Source organism: Glycine soja, chromosome 3, assembly GCF_004193775.1.
Source record: "Glycine soja cultivar W05 chromosome 3, ASM419377v2, whole genome shotgun sequence".
Taxonomy (NCBI): Eukaryota; Viridiplantae; Streptophyta; class Magnoliopsida; order Fabales; family Fabaceae; genus Glycine; species Glycine soja.
The window spans coordinates 41,820,294-41,837,669 of NC_041004.1; the positions used below are offsets into that span (position 1 = coordinate 41,820,294).

At 32.8% G+C, this 17,376-nt stretch overlaps 3 protein-coding genes across 4 annotated transcripts; all 3 read left to right on the forward strand.

Annotated features, from left to right (window-relative positions):
- Positions 1-1,369: 1,369 nt before the first annotated feature.
- LOC114407145 (probable glycosyltransferase At5g03795) lies at positions 1,370-5,257 on the forward strand. Its single transcript, XM_028370133.1, has 4 exons — positions 1,370-1,968; positions 3,430-3,659; positions 4,017-4,365; positions 4,452-5,257. The coding sequence occupies exons 1-4, from the start codon at positions 1,612-1,614 to the stop codon at positions 5,118-5,120; spliced, it is 1,605 nt and encodes a 534-aa protein (XP_028225934.1). The 5' UTR covers positions 1,370-1,611; the 3' UTR covers positions 5,121-5,257.
- A 2,247-nt stretch (positions 5,258-7,504) lies between these two features.
- On the forward strand, positions 7,505-8,884 carry LOC114407146 (embryonic protein DC-8-like). 2 transcript variants are annotated; one of them, XM_028370135.1, is made up of 3 exons: positions 7,505-8,124; positions 8,191-8,307; positions 8,395-8,884. In XM_028370135.1, the coding sequence occupies exons 1-3, from the start codon at positions 7,597-7,599 to the stop codon at positions 8,611-8,613; spliced, it is 864 nt and encodes a 287-aa protein (XP_028225936.1). In that variant the 5' UTR covers positions 7,505-7,596; the 3' UTR covers positions 8,614-8,884. The 2 variants fall into 2 exon arrangements, with proteins under 2 accessions (XP_028225936.1, XP_028225935.1); XM_028370134.1 differs by having other exon boundaries at positions 7,505-8,307.
- Positions 8,885-13,119: 4,235 nt separating this feature from the next.
- Positions 13,120-15,306, forward strand: LOC114407147 (60S ribosomal protein L24-like). The gene is made up of 5 exons (XM_028370136.1): positions 13,120-13,235; positions 13,852-13,927; positions 14,088-14,189; positions 14,431-14,579; positions 14,888-15,306. The coding sequence occupies exons 1-5, from the start codon at positions 13,225-13,227 to the stop codon at positions 15,039-15,041; spliced, it is 492 nt and encodes a 163-aa protein (XP_028225937.1). The 5' UTR covers positions 13,120-13,224; the 3' UTR covers positions 15,042-15,306.
- The last annotated feature ends 2,070 nt before the right edge of the window (positions 15,307-17,376 follow it).

The following is a 17,376-nucleotide window of genomic DNA, read 5'->3' on the forward strand; positions in this document are numbered from 1 at the left end:
ATACACGTAAATTGTTCTACAATAAAAAAAAGTATAACAATTAGTGATTTTAGAAATATATTTTATGCGTATAAATTTATCAATTAGGTGTATAAATAAGGCCCCTATCAATTAAATCTAAAATTGATTTATCCGTATAAATTGATCTACAATAAAAAAAAGTGTAACAAATAATGATTTGAATTGACATCATTAATTATAAAATATAATTTATAATAATAAATTATTAAAATTATAACTATAATGATAAATTATAATAAAACACACGTGCAAAACACTTTTTAATTTGAAATTTAAAATTAATGAAAAATTAATTATTTACCACTCTAGAAAATATCACATGTCAGCATTCCTTCTGGAAAACATTTTTGTATGTACTTCTATCGATCCTCACTTTTTAATAGTTGGATTTAAAAAAAATATTTTACTTATCTATCGTTTACAATAATTTAAAATCACATTAATTACTATTTTACAAATTAGTATATTCTTACTTATCTTTAATTAATTAACATATGTATTTATTATAGAGTGAGAAAAAATTTAAAGAAGATAAGAAACACACGACTATATTGATTGAATCAAGAAAATTTAGAATAAATAATGATCTTTTTAAAGTGCATGATGGTTCGTCTTTAGTTCTAAAAGTGGAAAAATATGATAAATTTATTCTACCATTAATTTTTCTCATTTTTCTCCTTTAATAGTAAGGTATTTGCATACACGTCATTGGTTGCTGTTGAATGTATTACTAATATGTTACTATCTTTTGCATGAAGAGATAGACTTGAAATGTAGGAGAGGATAATAAAATAAAAATAAAACAACGATCATTGATTTAAAAGAAGAGAGTGGATAAAAGGATAAAATAAATTATTATTGATATTTTAGTCTATGAAAAGGATAATAACATATTAGTATGATACATTTAGCATCGACGTGGCATGGTTTAATCATACATAATTTGTCATGTAATCAAAGACCATATGTCATGTAAGTGGATATCTTAATGTTAATGGAGAAAGGTTAATGATTTAATAAATTTGTCAAAATTATTTTACTTTCATAAACTAAATTTTAATTTATCATTTTTTAAAAATGAATTTATCACCGACCAAAATTACTATTTACTTGAAAATTTATTGTATTTATTAATTTCTGGAACATCTTAAACGTCAAATTAAAACCAATGGAGGTAGTATACAGATATACTATATAGACAATTGGTGGATTGGTACCCAAAACGACACGTGAGGTGATGAATAAGTGAATCGGTGAGGCGTTGTTGGTAAAAGGCAAAAAGAAGAAGGGTAAAAACGGAAGTCCGAAAAGTTGCATGCAAAAACTCGGATATTGAGGGGAAAGTGCGAGGACGCTTGGCCAGAGATCGCACCCATTTATTACCAACACTTCACCATCATACTCCTCTGCCTCTGCCACCAAAACTACTCTCTTCTAAAACTAATAAATTCTCTCTTCCTTTTTTCTTTCTTTCTTTCAACAAAACAGAAACATGAGTTTTGCTACCACAGTACTGTAGGTAGAGAAACAGAAACCACCTTGTTTCGGAATTCTGTTGCAAAATTAAGAAGAAAGAAACATACTCCATTAATGGGTGGTGTTAGATGGGGTCAAGAGTCATCTTCATCCATGAAACTCTTGCTGTTCATGGTGCCTCTCGTACTTGTTGCTGGGCTTGTTTTTATATTGGGTCCTAACCCTTCTAGTTGGGTTTCTTTTGCCAACGCACCTGTGTTATTGGGAGGCTCTGTTATTACTTCCTCTTCCTCAACTAGTAGTGGTGCTGTGACTGTCACCGACCCTTCTGAGGCGAAGCAGAGAGAAGGGTTAGTGGTGGTGGCCGTGGAGAATCGCGGTGGAGAGAAAGCTATCTCCGATGACACTGACTTCAATCACTCCTCTACACCTCCATTTTCCGTTCAGGCCATACAAACACCTCAACAACCTGTAAGACTTTTTTATTCTATCATTATTATTGCTATTATTCAATCCTTAAGTTTATGATTTTTTTTTTAATTTTATAGTAAAAAACATTAAAGGGGTGGAAGACAAAACTTGGATACAGCGGTGCTTTTCTCCTGTAGAATCCAAGGTTTACTTCGGTAATCTAAGTAATAAAGAGGTGCATTAATTAGTAAAGGATTGTGTAGATTACCAAAGTAAAACTCTTACTCTGATTGGATAAAGACACCTACAGCACCTACCTAAGAATAATACTAGCAAGTAGTACTATTGAAGTTTCTGTGATGAAATTTTCGCAAAATGTCAGATGATTCTTATATTCAAGAAGGAAAGAATGTACAGATAGAAAGAAAAGAATGTAACTAAAAGCCATTGAGAATGACCAGAGACTTTAACCTTTTTTTGCAGAAAAGATCGACAAATTTAATAAATTGTTTTTTTTTTCTTTTGGGATAATGCCCGATTGAAGAGAGATATGTTATGTCATTACATAATTTCACCATGTTCTCATTTTAAATTCTATTTTTATATGGTTGAAAGTTTAGAATTAGGAGATATAATACCTCAATTTATAGTAGAGGAAAGGAAAACCTTGGGCTCAGAGAGTACTTCGTTGTTGCTGTTGGTGTTTTTTTTTTTTTTCCGGATTGAAATTGTAAAATGAAAATAAATTTCGAACGTTCCCTGTCATGAGAAATTTTAAATTAACATTTAACATAACCTTGCGATTACGTTTTCGTCTACGCACTGCTATTATATCGATATATAATATACTTGCTTTACATTTCATCGTTTCAAGGCATTTTTTCTCGGTGAAATGAAAGGATTTGAAATAATGCAAATTGCTGTATCAACTTGGATGTTACCTTGTAAGTGTTGCCTTAGTGTGGTGATCCAAGGAGTTATTTACGAATTCGAGGATTTCAGACTTACAAATTATGAATATCCTGTCCTTTTGTTGAATAGTGACTTTGTAAATATGCAAAGAGATGTGAACTCCCTCCTCTGTCTTTTGGGTTTTCACTTTTCGGATATTTTAGTTAGTTTACAAATTGCAATTTGTTTCTATAAGTTACCGCAGTAAACTAGACTTTTGAAGGATTACAAATATTGGTTTTGTTTTGTTTATCTTCTAAATTATTTTTTGGATTATTTCCATTTTAGATAGGAATAAGTTCAATTTCTTATACATTCAACTCCTGCACATAAACCAATGATTATGAAAGGTTTGATTTAAAAATACGGTTGTCAATTCCGTTTTAAGATAGGGCAATAGACAAGGTAGGTTACGTTAATTTCTGGTGTATTATATTGAATTGGGTTTTCAGAAGCTACTTGTTAGGTAGAGCATTCTAGATTTCTAATATCATTGAAATTAAAATCTTATCCATTTGTGAATTTTAAATAAAGGTGATTATGACCCATCGTTTTATTTACCATAACAAGGACGAACAAAATGTTTCCCAACTTTCGCCCAACGTGACTCCTGTGAATGAGTCTTATGTTCCACCAGAGAGGCCAAAGCTGCAAAGAAAACTCAGCATCTTAGATAGAACCGAAGCTGGTCTAATACAAGCTAGAGCTGCAATTAGTGAAGCAAGAAACGGAAATCAAACACAAGACAAAGACTATGTTCCAGTTGGACCTATGTACAACAATGCTAATGCATTTCACAGGTGACATATCTAGTACCAAATATACCCCTGTTCTATTTTTGTTTTCATAGTAACATTCACAATTGACAATAATCAACAAGTAACTTTTTGTTGTTGACAGAATCAACAAATAATTATGTACTGTAAGATTGCAATTTCCACTCACTTAATGGGCACGACTAATTCCTTAAGTGCCACAAGCACAATAACAAATAAAGTATATATTATTTTTATAGACCATAGGGTATTTTCATTATAAACAATCCTGCTAAAGCATGTTAAATCCTACGAATATACTTTATTTCGTAGGCAAATAAAGAATATAATCGCTTTATTGGTTTAATATAATTAACTTATTTTTATTTTTGCATGTGACAGGAGTTACTTAGAAATGGAGAAACAGTTCAAAGTATTTGTCTACGAAGAAGGGGAACCTCCAGTTTTCCACAATGGACCTTGCAAAAGCATATACTCCATGGAGGGAAATTTCATCCATGCTATTGAGATGAATGACCAATTCCGAACAAGGGATCCTGAGAAAGCACATGTGTTTTTCTTACCTTTTAGTGTAGCAATGTTGGTGCAATTTGTCTATGTACGTGACTCTCATGACTTTGGCCCCATAAAAAAGACTGTCACGGACTATGTCAACGTCATTGCGGGAAGATATCCCTATTGGAACCGAAGCCTTGGAGCTGATCACTTTTATCTTGCTTGCCATGATTGGGTAATTACATCACTATTACTTAGTCATAAACCCTGCATTAAATACATAATAATGTAATGTTGTACAAATGTTCAATTGTTTTTCAGGGGCCAGAGACTTCACGTTCTATTCCTAACTTGAACGAGAATTCGATCCGTGTGTTGTGCAATGCTAACACCTCAGAGGGATTCAAGCCTTCAAAGGATGTCTCTTTCCCAGAAATTAATCTCCAAACCGGTTCAATAAACGGTTTCATTGGTGGGCCATCTGCATCTGGACGTCCACTTTTGGCCTTCTTTGCTGGTGGGCTTCACGGCCCAATTAGGCCCGTTCTTCTTGAACACTGGGAAAACAGGGACGAAGACATTCAGGTTCACAAGTACCTTCCGAAGGGTGTGTCATACTATGAGATGCTGAGGAAGAGCAGGTTCTGTCTTTGTCCTAGTGGGTACGAGGTAGCAAGTCCGAGAGTGGTGGAGGCAATCTACACAGGGTGTGTGCCAGTGCTCATTTCAGATCATTATGTCCCTCCATTTAATGATGTTTTGAATTGGAAATCCTTTTCCGTTGAGGTTTCGGTTAAGGATATTCCCAGATTGAAGGAGATTCTGTTGAGTATTTCTCCAAGGCACTATATAAGAATGCAGAGGAGAGTAGGACTCGTTAGGAGGCACTTTGAGGTACACTCTCCTCCCAAAAGATACGATGTCTTCCATATGATCCTTCATTCTGTGTGGCTTAGAAGGTTGAACTTTAGAGTCCACCATGATCAATAATAACTCGTAGATTATTACCGCGATTAACGTATTTATTTCTGATTTGTTTGGCAATGTAAGATGGTGTGAATGTGTGATTCTTTTTCCGTCCTGTAAAAAAAAATTGTCAGAAGTAAAAATAAAATTATGTTTTTCCATATTCCGTGTCATTGTCCTGTTATTTACTAGCTACTGATTGGACAAAAAATGTTTACATGTCTTATACAATCTAAGGGGTGGATTGAATTAATATTTTAAAAGAATTTTCTTTTTAGAATGGGTGGACTGAATTAGAATTTTAAAATATTTTTCTTTTTAGAATGGGTGGATTGATATTCAATTAAGATATTTTATGGTATTTAATTAAGATTTTTAAGTTTTTAATGAGAATAATAAAATTCGTTGTTATTCAATTAAATTTTTTTTATAACTTATAAAATATCTTTAAAGTCTTTTTTGATATTAAAAATATGTAAATTTTGATGAATTATTTTTTAAAGAAGGATTTTAATAAATTTAATTAGATTTTTCCATATAAAATATTTATTAAATAATTTTTAATATAAAATTGAGATAAAGTTTGAATAATTAATTTTTTTTTCATGTAATACTTTCGAGTCCAACCGAATTGAGCTTTAACATGCCATCACTGAAGTGTGAACACCATTTAGCATGCCATCGTAGAAATATTATTATCTGGAATACCATTAATTCTTATGGAACACTCTTTGTAAGCAAAAATATTGTTAGGTGGAATGACCTTCCAAAATGTAATTTTAGAAAGACTATTTCATGTTATAATTTTTGTTTTTTGAATAGTTTTTTCATAAGTTAAAATCGTACTTTCTTGATCAATCTTTCTAAAATATACAAAATACATTTTTGGAAAAAGCTTTCTTGATCAATCTTTCTAAAATATACAAAATACATTTTTGGAAAAAGCTATTATTACATATTGTAATTGACTTTTCATAAGTCCAATATTAATTTTTAGAATCTCTTTTCCAGAATATATAAAATACACTTTCCAAACGCATGTCCTGAATTTACAAATCTACTTCTAGAATAGTCCTTCCTTAAGCTAAAGTACTCCGGAACAGCCATTTTGAAATTTTTTTTGATTTACAGAAAGGTCATTTTGGAGGCTTTTTTTTACTTATGGATGTCATTTTGGAAGTTTTTTTCTCATGAAAAGGCTATTCTGAAAGCATTTTTTTGTTACAAAATGGATATTCTAGAATGCGATCTCATTCACACCGAAAACCAACCCAACCCCAATCTCACCAGAACCCAAACCTACACCAAAGAGGAAGAAGCTTACCTTTGATGATCAAGGAGGAAGGGAAAGAGGAAGCGCGACTTCGAGACGAAGGAGAAAGAGAGCAACCTTTGCAAGTGAGTTGGGGAAAGTGACGCTAATTCATTAAGGGCAATAGGATAATTTTGAACGAAATAGGGACAACATGATTCAATTCCCCAAGATGCTCAAAATTTAAAACTCTAATCCTACATTTTATTGGATGAATTTGGGTTGGTCTAATTGTCCGGACCTATTTTGTCACTTCTACATTTTTTGGTTCAAGTAATGAAAAATATTTTTATTCATTCTTTAAGTAAATTTTTTTGTTCAAATATGGTGAAAGACAAAAAAAAAAGTTTTCAATAGAATTTTCCTTCTTTAAATAATTTCAAAAAATTAATTGAAATTCAATTTAATTTTAACACATCAAATTCTAAGATAAAGCAATATTAAATGACTAAATATATGAGTGATGCAATCTTTAGATATAGTTTGTTGATTGAAAAAGAAAAATACGAGTCCTTATTCGTTTTATTTCTTGATCAAAGGCCTTGTCTAATTTTTTTCCTTCTATATCGTGGAAGGATAAAAAAAAACAGAATCCTTCAACAAGAGGGTTGTTTGTTTTATAGACAAAAAATAATTTTTTTATAGTAATAAGAAATACAAATGTTAAGATAAGTTACACAAATTTCAATTATGTTCAATAATGTAAATTAATTTTACTATAATCAACAATTAATTCCACCGCAAAACTCTGAAGGGAGCAGCTACTTTATCCTGAACACGCCACTTGACTAGACAAGCTGTCTGTAATGTAAATGTAATCTGTGTGATGGATTTGATTTTGTTTTCTCTTTCTGATTCTGATAGACATGGAGATTGGAGATAGTTCGGAAGATAGATGTCACCACCAAAGAGCATCACTAGCAACGTGCCAGACTTTCATGCTTGCTAAACATGGAGAAACATCCTAGCACTGCCATTTCCCTCCACGTGTCGCCTCGATACAAATCTCTCCTCCACGTGTCACTAGCCCCTAAACCTCTCCTCCATGTGCTTCAAAAGCATATATATATATATATATCCATGTCCAATTGTCCACACATCACACCACCTTCAACAAGTTGAATCAAACAGTGAAAGTAAAACATTGTGCAATTAATCATCAACTCAAGTAGCCGGTGCATAAGATCAATGGCGTCAAGACAGCAATTCAAGGAAGACAGAGCCGAGGCAGCTGCAAAACTCGCAGCGAAAGACATCGGCGACATCAACAGAACAAACGAGCGCGACGAGGGGTACGACTTGCACGACGAAGCCAACTTCAAGCAAGCACGAGCTGAAGCAGCTGCAAAGCTGGCGGCCAAGGATCTGGAGGACGCTAACAGATTAAGAGACAACACTTTCAACACATGGAAAGAGCAACATCAGCATGATGAGAACAAACCCGGTGTGATAGGGTCCATGTTTAGAGCCGCCAAGGAAGCCGTGGTTGGGAAGCCTCACCACGAGGAAGTTTATGCAAAGGAAACAAAGATGGGTGAATATTCAGATTATGCGACTCAGAAGGCGAGGGAAACGAAGCAGAAGGCTGGGGAGTATACAGACTATGCGGCTCAGAAAGCAAAAGAAACCAAAGACTATGCTGCTGAGAAGGCTAAGAATGCTAAAGATACCACTGTGCAGAAAGCTGGAGAGTACAAGGATTATACCGCTGAGAAGGCTAAGAATGCTAAAGATACCACTGTACAGAAAGCTGGAGAATACAAGGATTATACCGCTGAGAAGGCAATTGAAGGGAAGGACAGTGCAGTGGGGAAGCTTGGGGAGCTAAAGGAATCTGCTGCTGATGCTGCTAAAAGGGCTATGGGTTTCTTCACCGGTGGCAACAAAGACCAAACTAGAGTAAATTTATTAACTCTTTTAATTCTTTTTAATGACCACTTAATTGCTATATATATATTTGTTAAGCTGCATGTAACTGTGGTGCAGGAGGAGGAGGAGGAAACGAGGCGGAGTATGCAGGAGGTGAGGGTGCAAGATAAGGAGTATGGAACGGGACGTGGTACTGGAGAGAAGTTGGTGATAAAAATGGAAGAGTCGCGGCCAGGAGCGGTGGCGGATGCGCTCAAAGCAGCGAATAGGGCCATGGACGGCGATATGGAGGAGGAAGGCGTGCTTCATGTGGAGCGTCGTAGGGAGAAAATGTGATTCTCCTTCTCATCCATCATCATCATCATCATCATAATAATAATCACATCTTGTGTTTTGTAATAATAATGTAGGGTTACCTTTTTACTTAGTGGATCCTCTTTAGCTTTCATCCTCCTAAACCTCTTCTTGTCTTTCTTTCATGCCATTTTAATGTACGTGTTACTTTTTAATTTTTAGAATGTATTATGAAAACCGGTTTTGGTTCTCCCTCCCTCCCTGTACAACCTCGAGGCCGAACGGAAATCACGACCAATTTAAGCTATTTTTTCATTTTTCATTAGTTACAAATTGGCCTTCTGAACGTACATTCATTAACTCTAACTTGTTGCCAAGGCCAGCCTAGTGGAGTTTGCACTCTCTTAACTTTTTCTAAAAAGATTAGATGCATCGACTTTTTAAAGGAATTAGAACTTGGGCTTATGAATAATTGTAATCCGCTATTACCAATTATTTATTAGAAATAAACTAGCACACATATCATTTGAAAAAATATTTTTCTTTTCTTTTAGGGGGAAAAATTATAGTTATGTCATTCTAGATTAAAACAATTTTGTGTCAAGTTTTAATTTTTTTTGGAAAGGTCTCAAAAGTATTATTGTATAGTTGAATATTGAGTTTTTAAATTGTGAACATTTAATATGAAAAAATATGCTAAAAATTATGCTATCATCAGATTTTTTTTCTAGTTACTTTACAATCACTATGTGTAACTATTAACAAAATAAAAAATAAATAATATATTAAAATATAAAACTATTTAATATGTGTATTTGATTTTAATTAAAAAAATTTAATAAAATATATTCTTCTTAACTTATGTTATCTTTGTGAAAATGATATTTTGGTATCTAATGGGGTATTATTGACCTCAGTTTATTCTATAGTGAAAAAAATATTCAAAACTCTAGGTTAGTTTGATAATATGATACAAACTATGGTGAAAAAATTGAAAGGGAAATTGGAAAAAATTAGTAAGGAATGTCTTTTCGTTTTAACCAATAAAAAATCATAATTAATATGATTTTTAATATTTTTAATTTCAACAAACTTACTCTATGCGACAAAATTAAAATCTTCGCATTAAAAATTACTTGTCAACTTTTAATGTCAATTATGATAATAATAATTGTAATTAGATAGTAATTTAAAATAATTTTAAACTCTAAATATATAGAACTTAGACTACTACACAAAAAGCTTTTTACGACGTGAAATAACGAGTTCTACGAAAATCGTTATTACCAAATAAGTGGACGCGTTAACGACCATTTTAGGTAAAATCATTGTATAGTACGACAACGGTTTGAATGAAAATCACCAGATTGAACAAGTTTAAAGATGGTTTTGAATTTGCTGAGTGAAGAAGCACTCGAGTTCTCACGCCTAAATCTGAAACACTCTCGTGCCTTACCTTTAAAGCTCTGTTGCCTTGTCGTATTGAAGCTTTCATCGCCGTCGTCTTCTCAAGACCATCGTGTCCATCGACGTCGAAGTGCGAACTCCTCCACCACAGGACTCTATTCATTAGAAGGTATGAACCCCTCTCTTGCATTTTCATGTCTTCTTTGTTGAATTCCGTTGGGGTCGGAGTGAGTGTGGGTGTTGATGACATTGGGTTTGAGGTGTGGCAAGGAGTGTTGGGGTTTGTGGTTAAAATGCATCATGCTAGCTCCGTTGAGATGCTTTCTTTGGCTATTAGCTATCTTTCTAGCGTTTTTTGGGGGCAGCTACTACGTGCCGTTAGAGATTTAAGCACTAGGCAAAGGAGAGAGAAAGCAAAACCTTGAATGAAAACAAAAAAAGTGATTTTTCTTCTTGTTTTAAATACCACTATGAGAGAGATTTGCATGGAAAAGAATCCAATTATTGTGATAAAAAGGAAATAAAAATTTATTCTATTTCCTTACTTATTTCTACCGCTTTTATAAGTGAAATGAAAAATATAATTTGTTATTTTAATAATTGATCTTACAATTCATGATACTTTTAATTCATTATTTAGCTTTCTGATTTGCAATTTGGTACTTCATATATACAGGCTTTATGTTTTGCCATGTCTGTCACCCCAATGACCAAACCCTTTTAATTGATGTATCTTAGTTTACTTATTCAGTATAATATGCTTTCCAGCGGTAAAGTTGTGCCTTGGTGACTTGTTGGTCATGGGTTCGAATCCGGAAACAGCCTCTTTGCATATGCAAGGGTAAGACTGCGTACAACATCCCTCCCCCATACCTTCGCATAGCGAAGAGCCTCTGGGCAATGGGGTACGAAGTTTTTATTGTTATACAAGACAGAAAGAGATACTTGGAGGTTACAGATGGTCGTATTATTGCTTCTATAAATGCAATACTGGAAGGTGTGTTTGATTTTAGTGATGGCTAATGGGTATTGATTCAAAGTTGGTTAGGGTCAAAGCATTTGCTTGAAAGGCTTAGTTTGATTCATGTTGCCAACAATCTTCTTTGGTATATATGATCTGTAAATACCACTAATAAGCACCTACTAAAGGTGGTGGCATGACTTGACCATGTAATGGGGTACTCCCTCCCCCTACTTACTAGATGATAGTAGTAATGATGGATATAAACAATGAACATTCTAAACAACATATTTTCTCTGTTTCACTAGTAATGATATGAATTTTCTTATATTTATTTTTAATTATTCTGGTACATTTTGCAGTAAAATGTTCCATATCTTTGTCCTTTTCTCAATATTACTTGAGTTATGGACCATGCAATATAGTGGTTCTGCTTAATATAATTTGTTGGGGGCGTTTAACAGGCTTTGAATGTGTCTCACATGACTAGTTTTTGTTAGTTTAACAAAAAGACAAGTTTCTCAATCTTTTATGCTTCTTAAGCTAGAATGTCATTAAACTTGGAAATTGTTGTTAGACTACCCTAAAAAGCTTTAAGATTAAATACATGTTGGCCAATTCCTTACATCCAAATAATGAGTTGATCACTTTTGTCAATTTAAAATAGCAAGACCTTTGTACCCCATACAACATAACACATTTTATTTTGCCACAATCTCTAATGCAACACTCTCATGATTTGTAGAATAAACCTCTTATTCCCAAAGTGGTTATGCTCTATGTGTCAGGCTTGGACGCAGCTTTGTTCTTGTCGCAGTTTAAAATGCTTCCCAGATTAAAAATATTCACTGGCAAACCAAGGGTAATCCTAGCTCTTAGGTATGTGGAAAATGTATTTACTTGTTCTTTCCTTCAAAATGTGATTCCTCTGCACTTAAATTTTTCCTTTTTTTCCTGGATAGTTGTGTATCAGATGGTTTGCAGATGATAGATGCAGTCCTAACATGCAAGATGAAAAGTAAAAGGGACGAGAATAGTTCAATTATGAGGAAATCTACTCTGACATCTCAAAAAGGTTCTCATTATTCAAACTAATACATGCGAATCTCTTTTGGTAGGGAAAATAGGTCTTGAATTTGATGTTCTTTAGATAAGTTAATGGTAAAAAAGTTACTAGTGGCACTACCTAAAATGTTGTCTTGTCAATAATGCTATTTGGACTGCCTTATTGTTTTTCTATACTTTCCAGTCAAAGTACAAGAGTACAACAACTATGGTTGGAAGTCCTTATATAGTTGACATCAATTCCTGTATTTTGCCTTCTAATTAATTCTAAAAAAGTTTTGTATCACAGCAAAAAGGAAATAACATTAATCTGGAGTCCTTTCTTGTGTATAGTTGATGCATGTTGGCTGACGAGTTGAAAAACTAAGCAATTAAATTTAAATTTTGTAGAAATGGCTTGTCTTTTGGCTTGTATATCTGTAATATTTGGGGGCTGGAGAAGAGATAAAATTCCTCATTATACTTGACATAACCTTGGCAATGATGGTTCATGATATTTTCTCGTTAATACTTTGTAATATTTGTGTGCATATGTTTACATGCTTGTTAATGATCTAGAATAGAATATTCGTTAAGTCAGCAAGGAAAATAGGCTCCATGGTAGTGGGATTTGTTCTGTCATATACATAGTTTAATATTCAGTTGCCATTATTTTGAAATTACATTGATTGCTTAGACCAGTTATATATGTTTTGTAACTTTCCTCATGGTTCACTCTTAGCTGTGATGTATGTTCGTCAGATTTCACTTCTATGCCTAATTGATAACCCTTTAGCATTTTCTCTTAATTTTGAATGCATTTCAATGCAAAGATATTAATTAATACAAAGAATGAAGAAAAAAATATACAATATATTCAAATGATATCAAAAGTATTTCATTATATTTTATTTTTTTCTTGAAATTATATAAATTGATGTCATATTACAATTTTGTCATATTGTCGTTAATTATTAAACAAAGCAATATTATGAGACGAGATATTATTTTTTCATACTCTCATATGGGCTGATTTGTAGAGCCCTAATAGTAAAATACATATTCTTATGGGCTAAGCCCAAACAAAAACATATGCACACGAAAAGTGTTTGGGCCCGGGAGTGCACTTACGTGGATTTATATCCGGGGTATAGATAGCGAGGAATGAAGATCAGAACAGAAGGGAGAATTAGGTTTTTAGGGTTTACACCGAGCAGCGACACCTCCCTCCCGCAGTAGCCATGGTTCTCAAGTACGTATCCATCGTACTCTCATCATCTTCTTTTTCTTCCTCCATCAACTCTTTTTGTAGAATCTCAATCTTATATGTAAATTCTTCTACCATTTCTGTATTTTGTGATACGTAAACTCATTTGCGCTCAAAGGCCGATGTGCCTTAATGTTGCTTTTTCTCATTCCTTCTTATTTTTGTGAATTTGGTTTACTTTTTCCTTTCTCATTTTGCTGCCGTGGTATGGTTACGTTTTTTTTTAAGTTAGTTGTAGTTGCGTTCTATAGGATAATGATATCCAAATTGAAATTGTATTGAACATTTTCCGATGCGCAGAAAAGTCATTGCACAAGATTTATATCATTTTTCGTTGTTGTTTAATGGCTTCATTTCAGTCCTGCAACGAATTCTTTTAAATTTTGACCTAATTTCGAGCTGCTTCCCAAAAGCTGCTTTCTTTTTCGATTTTTAGAAGCATCAGTAGGTTTTAAAACAGCTTTTGAGAAATATATCAGACGCATTAAAGATTTGAAAATAATTATTGCTAAACCAATCAGTGTCTTGAGGCATTATGTTTGATCAAATGAATAATCATTTTTCTTAGAAGTAATATTAATATTTGATATTCCTGTATCAGAACTGAACTATGCCGATTCAGTGGTGCCAAGATCTACCCCGGAAAGGGCATCAGATTTGTTCGTGGTGATTCTCAGGTGACATAAAATATGTCTCATTGAATTTTGGGTGGATGTATCGCATCATTTCAGTCTGGATGTTCAATTTGCTATGATTTGACCATTTTTAATTGTGGGTTTTTTTATTTGTTACTAGTTATGATACTGATATGAGGGTTTTTGTTTGTTGAATCTATAGGTTTTCCTGTTTGCCAACTCAAAATGTAAGCGGTATTTCCACAACCGCCTGAAGCCCTCAAAGCTCACCTGGACTGCTATGTACAGAAAGCAACACAAAAAGGTGATTATTTAATTGTAATATTTGAAGGATGAACCAATGACTCAATAAGTGAAAAATATTATTGCCTTGTGCTTAGTTAGTTATTCTACATATAAACAGGTTACTGTGCTTAGTAATACTGCAATGGTTGCATGCATTTGAATTGGTTGTTTGTGTGCATGTCATGTGTAGGACATTGCTTAGTAATACTGCAATGGTTGCATGCATTTGAATTGATTGTTTGTGTGCATGTCATGTGTAGGACATTGCTCAAGAAGCTGTGAAGAAGAGGAGACGCGCTGCCAAAAAGCCTTACTCTAGGTCCATTGTTGGTGCCACTCTGGAAGTTATCCAGAAAAAGAGAGCTGAGAAGCCAGAAGTTCGAGATGCAGCTAGGGAAGCTGCTCTTCGGTGTGTTTTTCTTTATTTGTTTCTGCCTACTTTCGGATTTGCTTTTCTGGATTTGTTATAGATGTGCATATAATCACATTCTCAGCCATTTAATTCCTTATTGACAAGTTGAACTTTATTCTCCAACTGTATATTTCTCACTTTGGAGGAGCTTAAGCTAAATCCTTTTTTTTTTTAAATTCCCTTCATCATTGCTATCATGATCTTGTATTTTTTACTTTAATCATGTAAAATATTTATTTCTGTTTCAGAGCCTTACTTTTTAATGTGGATTACATATATTTATCTGAGTCTCTGATGTGGTGCAGTGAAATTAAGGAGAGGATCAAGAAAACAAAGGATGAGAAGAAGGCTAAGAAAGCAGAAGTTACAGCCAAGTCGCAAAAAGCAGGAGGGAAAGGCATTTCTAAGGGTGCTATGCCCAAAGGTCCCAAACTCGGTGGTGGAGGCGGGAAACGCTGAGCTTTTAGTTTTGTTCCTATTTTTTGTTACAGTTTAAATAGAGTTGTTTTGACACTGATGTACCGATATTTCATTTGCAAGATTAATCTTTTATTGTACTGTTTTATTCAGCCTGTGTTTGGATCTTCAGAAGGTTGGTTATTGATTGGATTTTGCCATCCTTGGAAGTTTTATATTTTTACGCCAATCATCCTTTACGTTGTCTATTAGTATTGGTTCATGTTTGATTGTGATTTTGACTAACAGAAGAGATGATGATGCTCAATCCTGCCTTGGTTCATATTTTGCATTTGTTTTGTTGTTCATTTGAAGCATTAGCTCAACTGATTTTGTTTCCAAATATGATTAGTAATTTGATAGAGCAAAATTCTTCCTTTTAGAATCTGTTCTTCAACTGATCTTTTGATTCCTATCCATTCGCAGTATAGCATTCTTTTGTATTTTCTTTCTCAGTCATTCTTTTAGGTTATAATTATAGAGATATGGCGTGACGTAGTGGAAATGAAGTCCGGTATTACTATAAAATATCGACAATAATTTAGCAAGAAAATGCAGATGCTTGTTAATTTGTGTAAATGTTCATCAGAGTCAAATTATTTTTAAACATTAATTTTGAAAATAACCTTGTGTTAAAAAATGGTAATAAAATAGTGGTAACTAAAAAAAGGAGATATACGAAAAACCAGAGAAACCACAAGGAAGGCAAATGGGAATAAACGAGGGTTTTTTATTTTATTTTTTCTTTTTTTGAGTTGGAAACTAAGCACAAAGAGGAAAACGAATTTGACACTCAAAGCATCTGTTAAAACAGACGACAGCAGTTGGGGAGGGCAAGACGACCAAATCTTCAGCGAGGTTGGAGAGTTTGCTCCATGCTTTTGTCTGAGTCACTGCAAACATTCCCTTCCATATAAGTCTTTCTTTATCATATGCATCACTCTATAATTAAGTAATATAATACTTATTGAGGTTATATAATATAAATATCATGTATAGTATAATTTTTTTATTAGACTTTATATATCAAATCTTACCGAGTAATTACATTTCCCTTCTTTAAGAGATATAAATATTACACCGTTCACCACCCCTTTTATGTTAAAAATTACACTCTTGACAGATTCAAATATATACCACTCCACTCTTATTTTCTGTCAAGATTCTGTTAACTTTAACTTTTGTTTAAACAATACTAAAACATCCTTTATGATAAAATACATACTTCTCCCCTTAATGAATGCAAACATATTTTCTTTACTAATATATATATAGATAGATATAGATATAAATACATGATTATGAATTGTTAAATTTAATTATTATTTTCAAAAAATTATTTTAAAATAATTAAATTAAAAACAATATATATACGTAAAATAAAAGTAAACACACGTACTAATGTAATTTTTATTTGATGCTATTAATATATTACTTTTTTAAATATTTAAATAAATTGGTATTTTCTTATATAGTATTAATGATTAATTATAAAATATATAATATATACTTTTATTAATATCGCTAAATATTATATTCGTTAAATATATATTTATTGAATTTAACAAGTCTAATAAAGTCTAATGTTAATATATGTATGCTAAATTAATGTACAACTTTTTAAATGAATTTATTTATACTAAAATTATTATTAAATAAAAATTTAATTATTACAAAATTTAGTGTGATATATATAAATTGACACATACACAATAGTTTTTTTAATATATGTTTTAATTAAAAGTATATTTTAAAATCTTATGATGAATATTCTTTAGTGATATTAATTAAATAAAATAGATTAAATTATATACATTAACATTAGAGGAGGGACGATATAATATTGCATATCTCAATGGAGGAAAATGTAATTTATTCTACAATATAACTTAAGAATGAAGGATAGTGTAATACTTGTACCTTTCGAGGGAGAAAAATGTAGACTACTTTAACATTGTTAAATTAAATGCACTTATTGTATATTTTAACATAAGAGGTGATGGCAGTATAATTCTGGCATCTTTAGGAGAGGAGAGAATAATTTACTTAATCGTATTTTGTTCTTACCCTGGGCTTGTACCCAGATAGGCATAAATTCTGGGGCAATCAATTGGCCCAATTAGTAACAAACCTCTCAAGACACTAGCTTGAATTATTGGTCACGAATCACATTACAGAACCATGTAACAACCCCGGGAAATCAAGGACATGGCATGGATTGCTTATCATTCAGTTATGGACTAGGTAGGATGTAAAAAGAAATCAGCACAATTTTAAAACTTACAAGTTTATATTCTTATGGACTGCGTATTAGAACTTGCATACGCTTCCAGTGCAG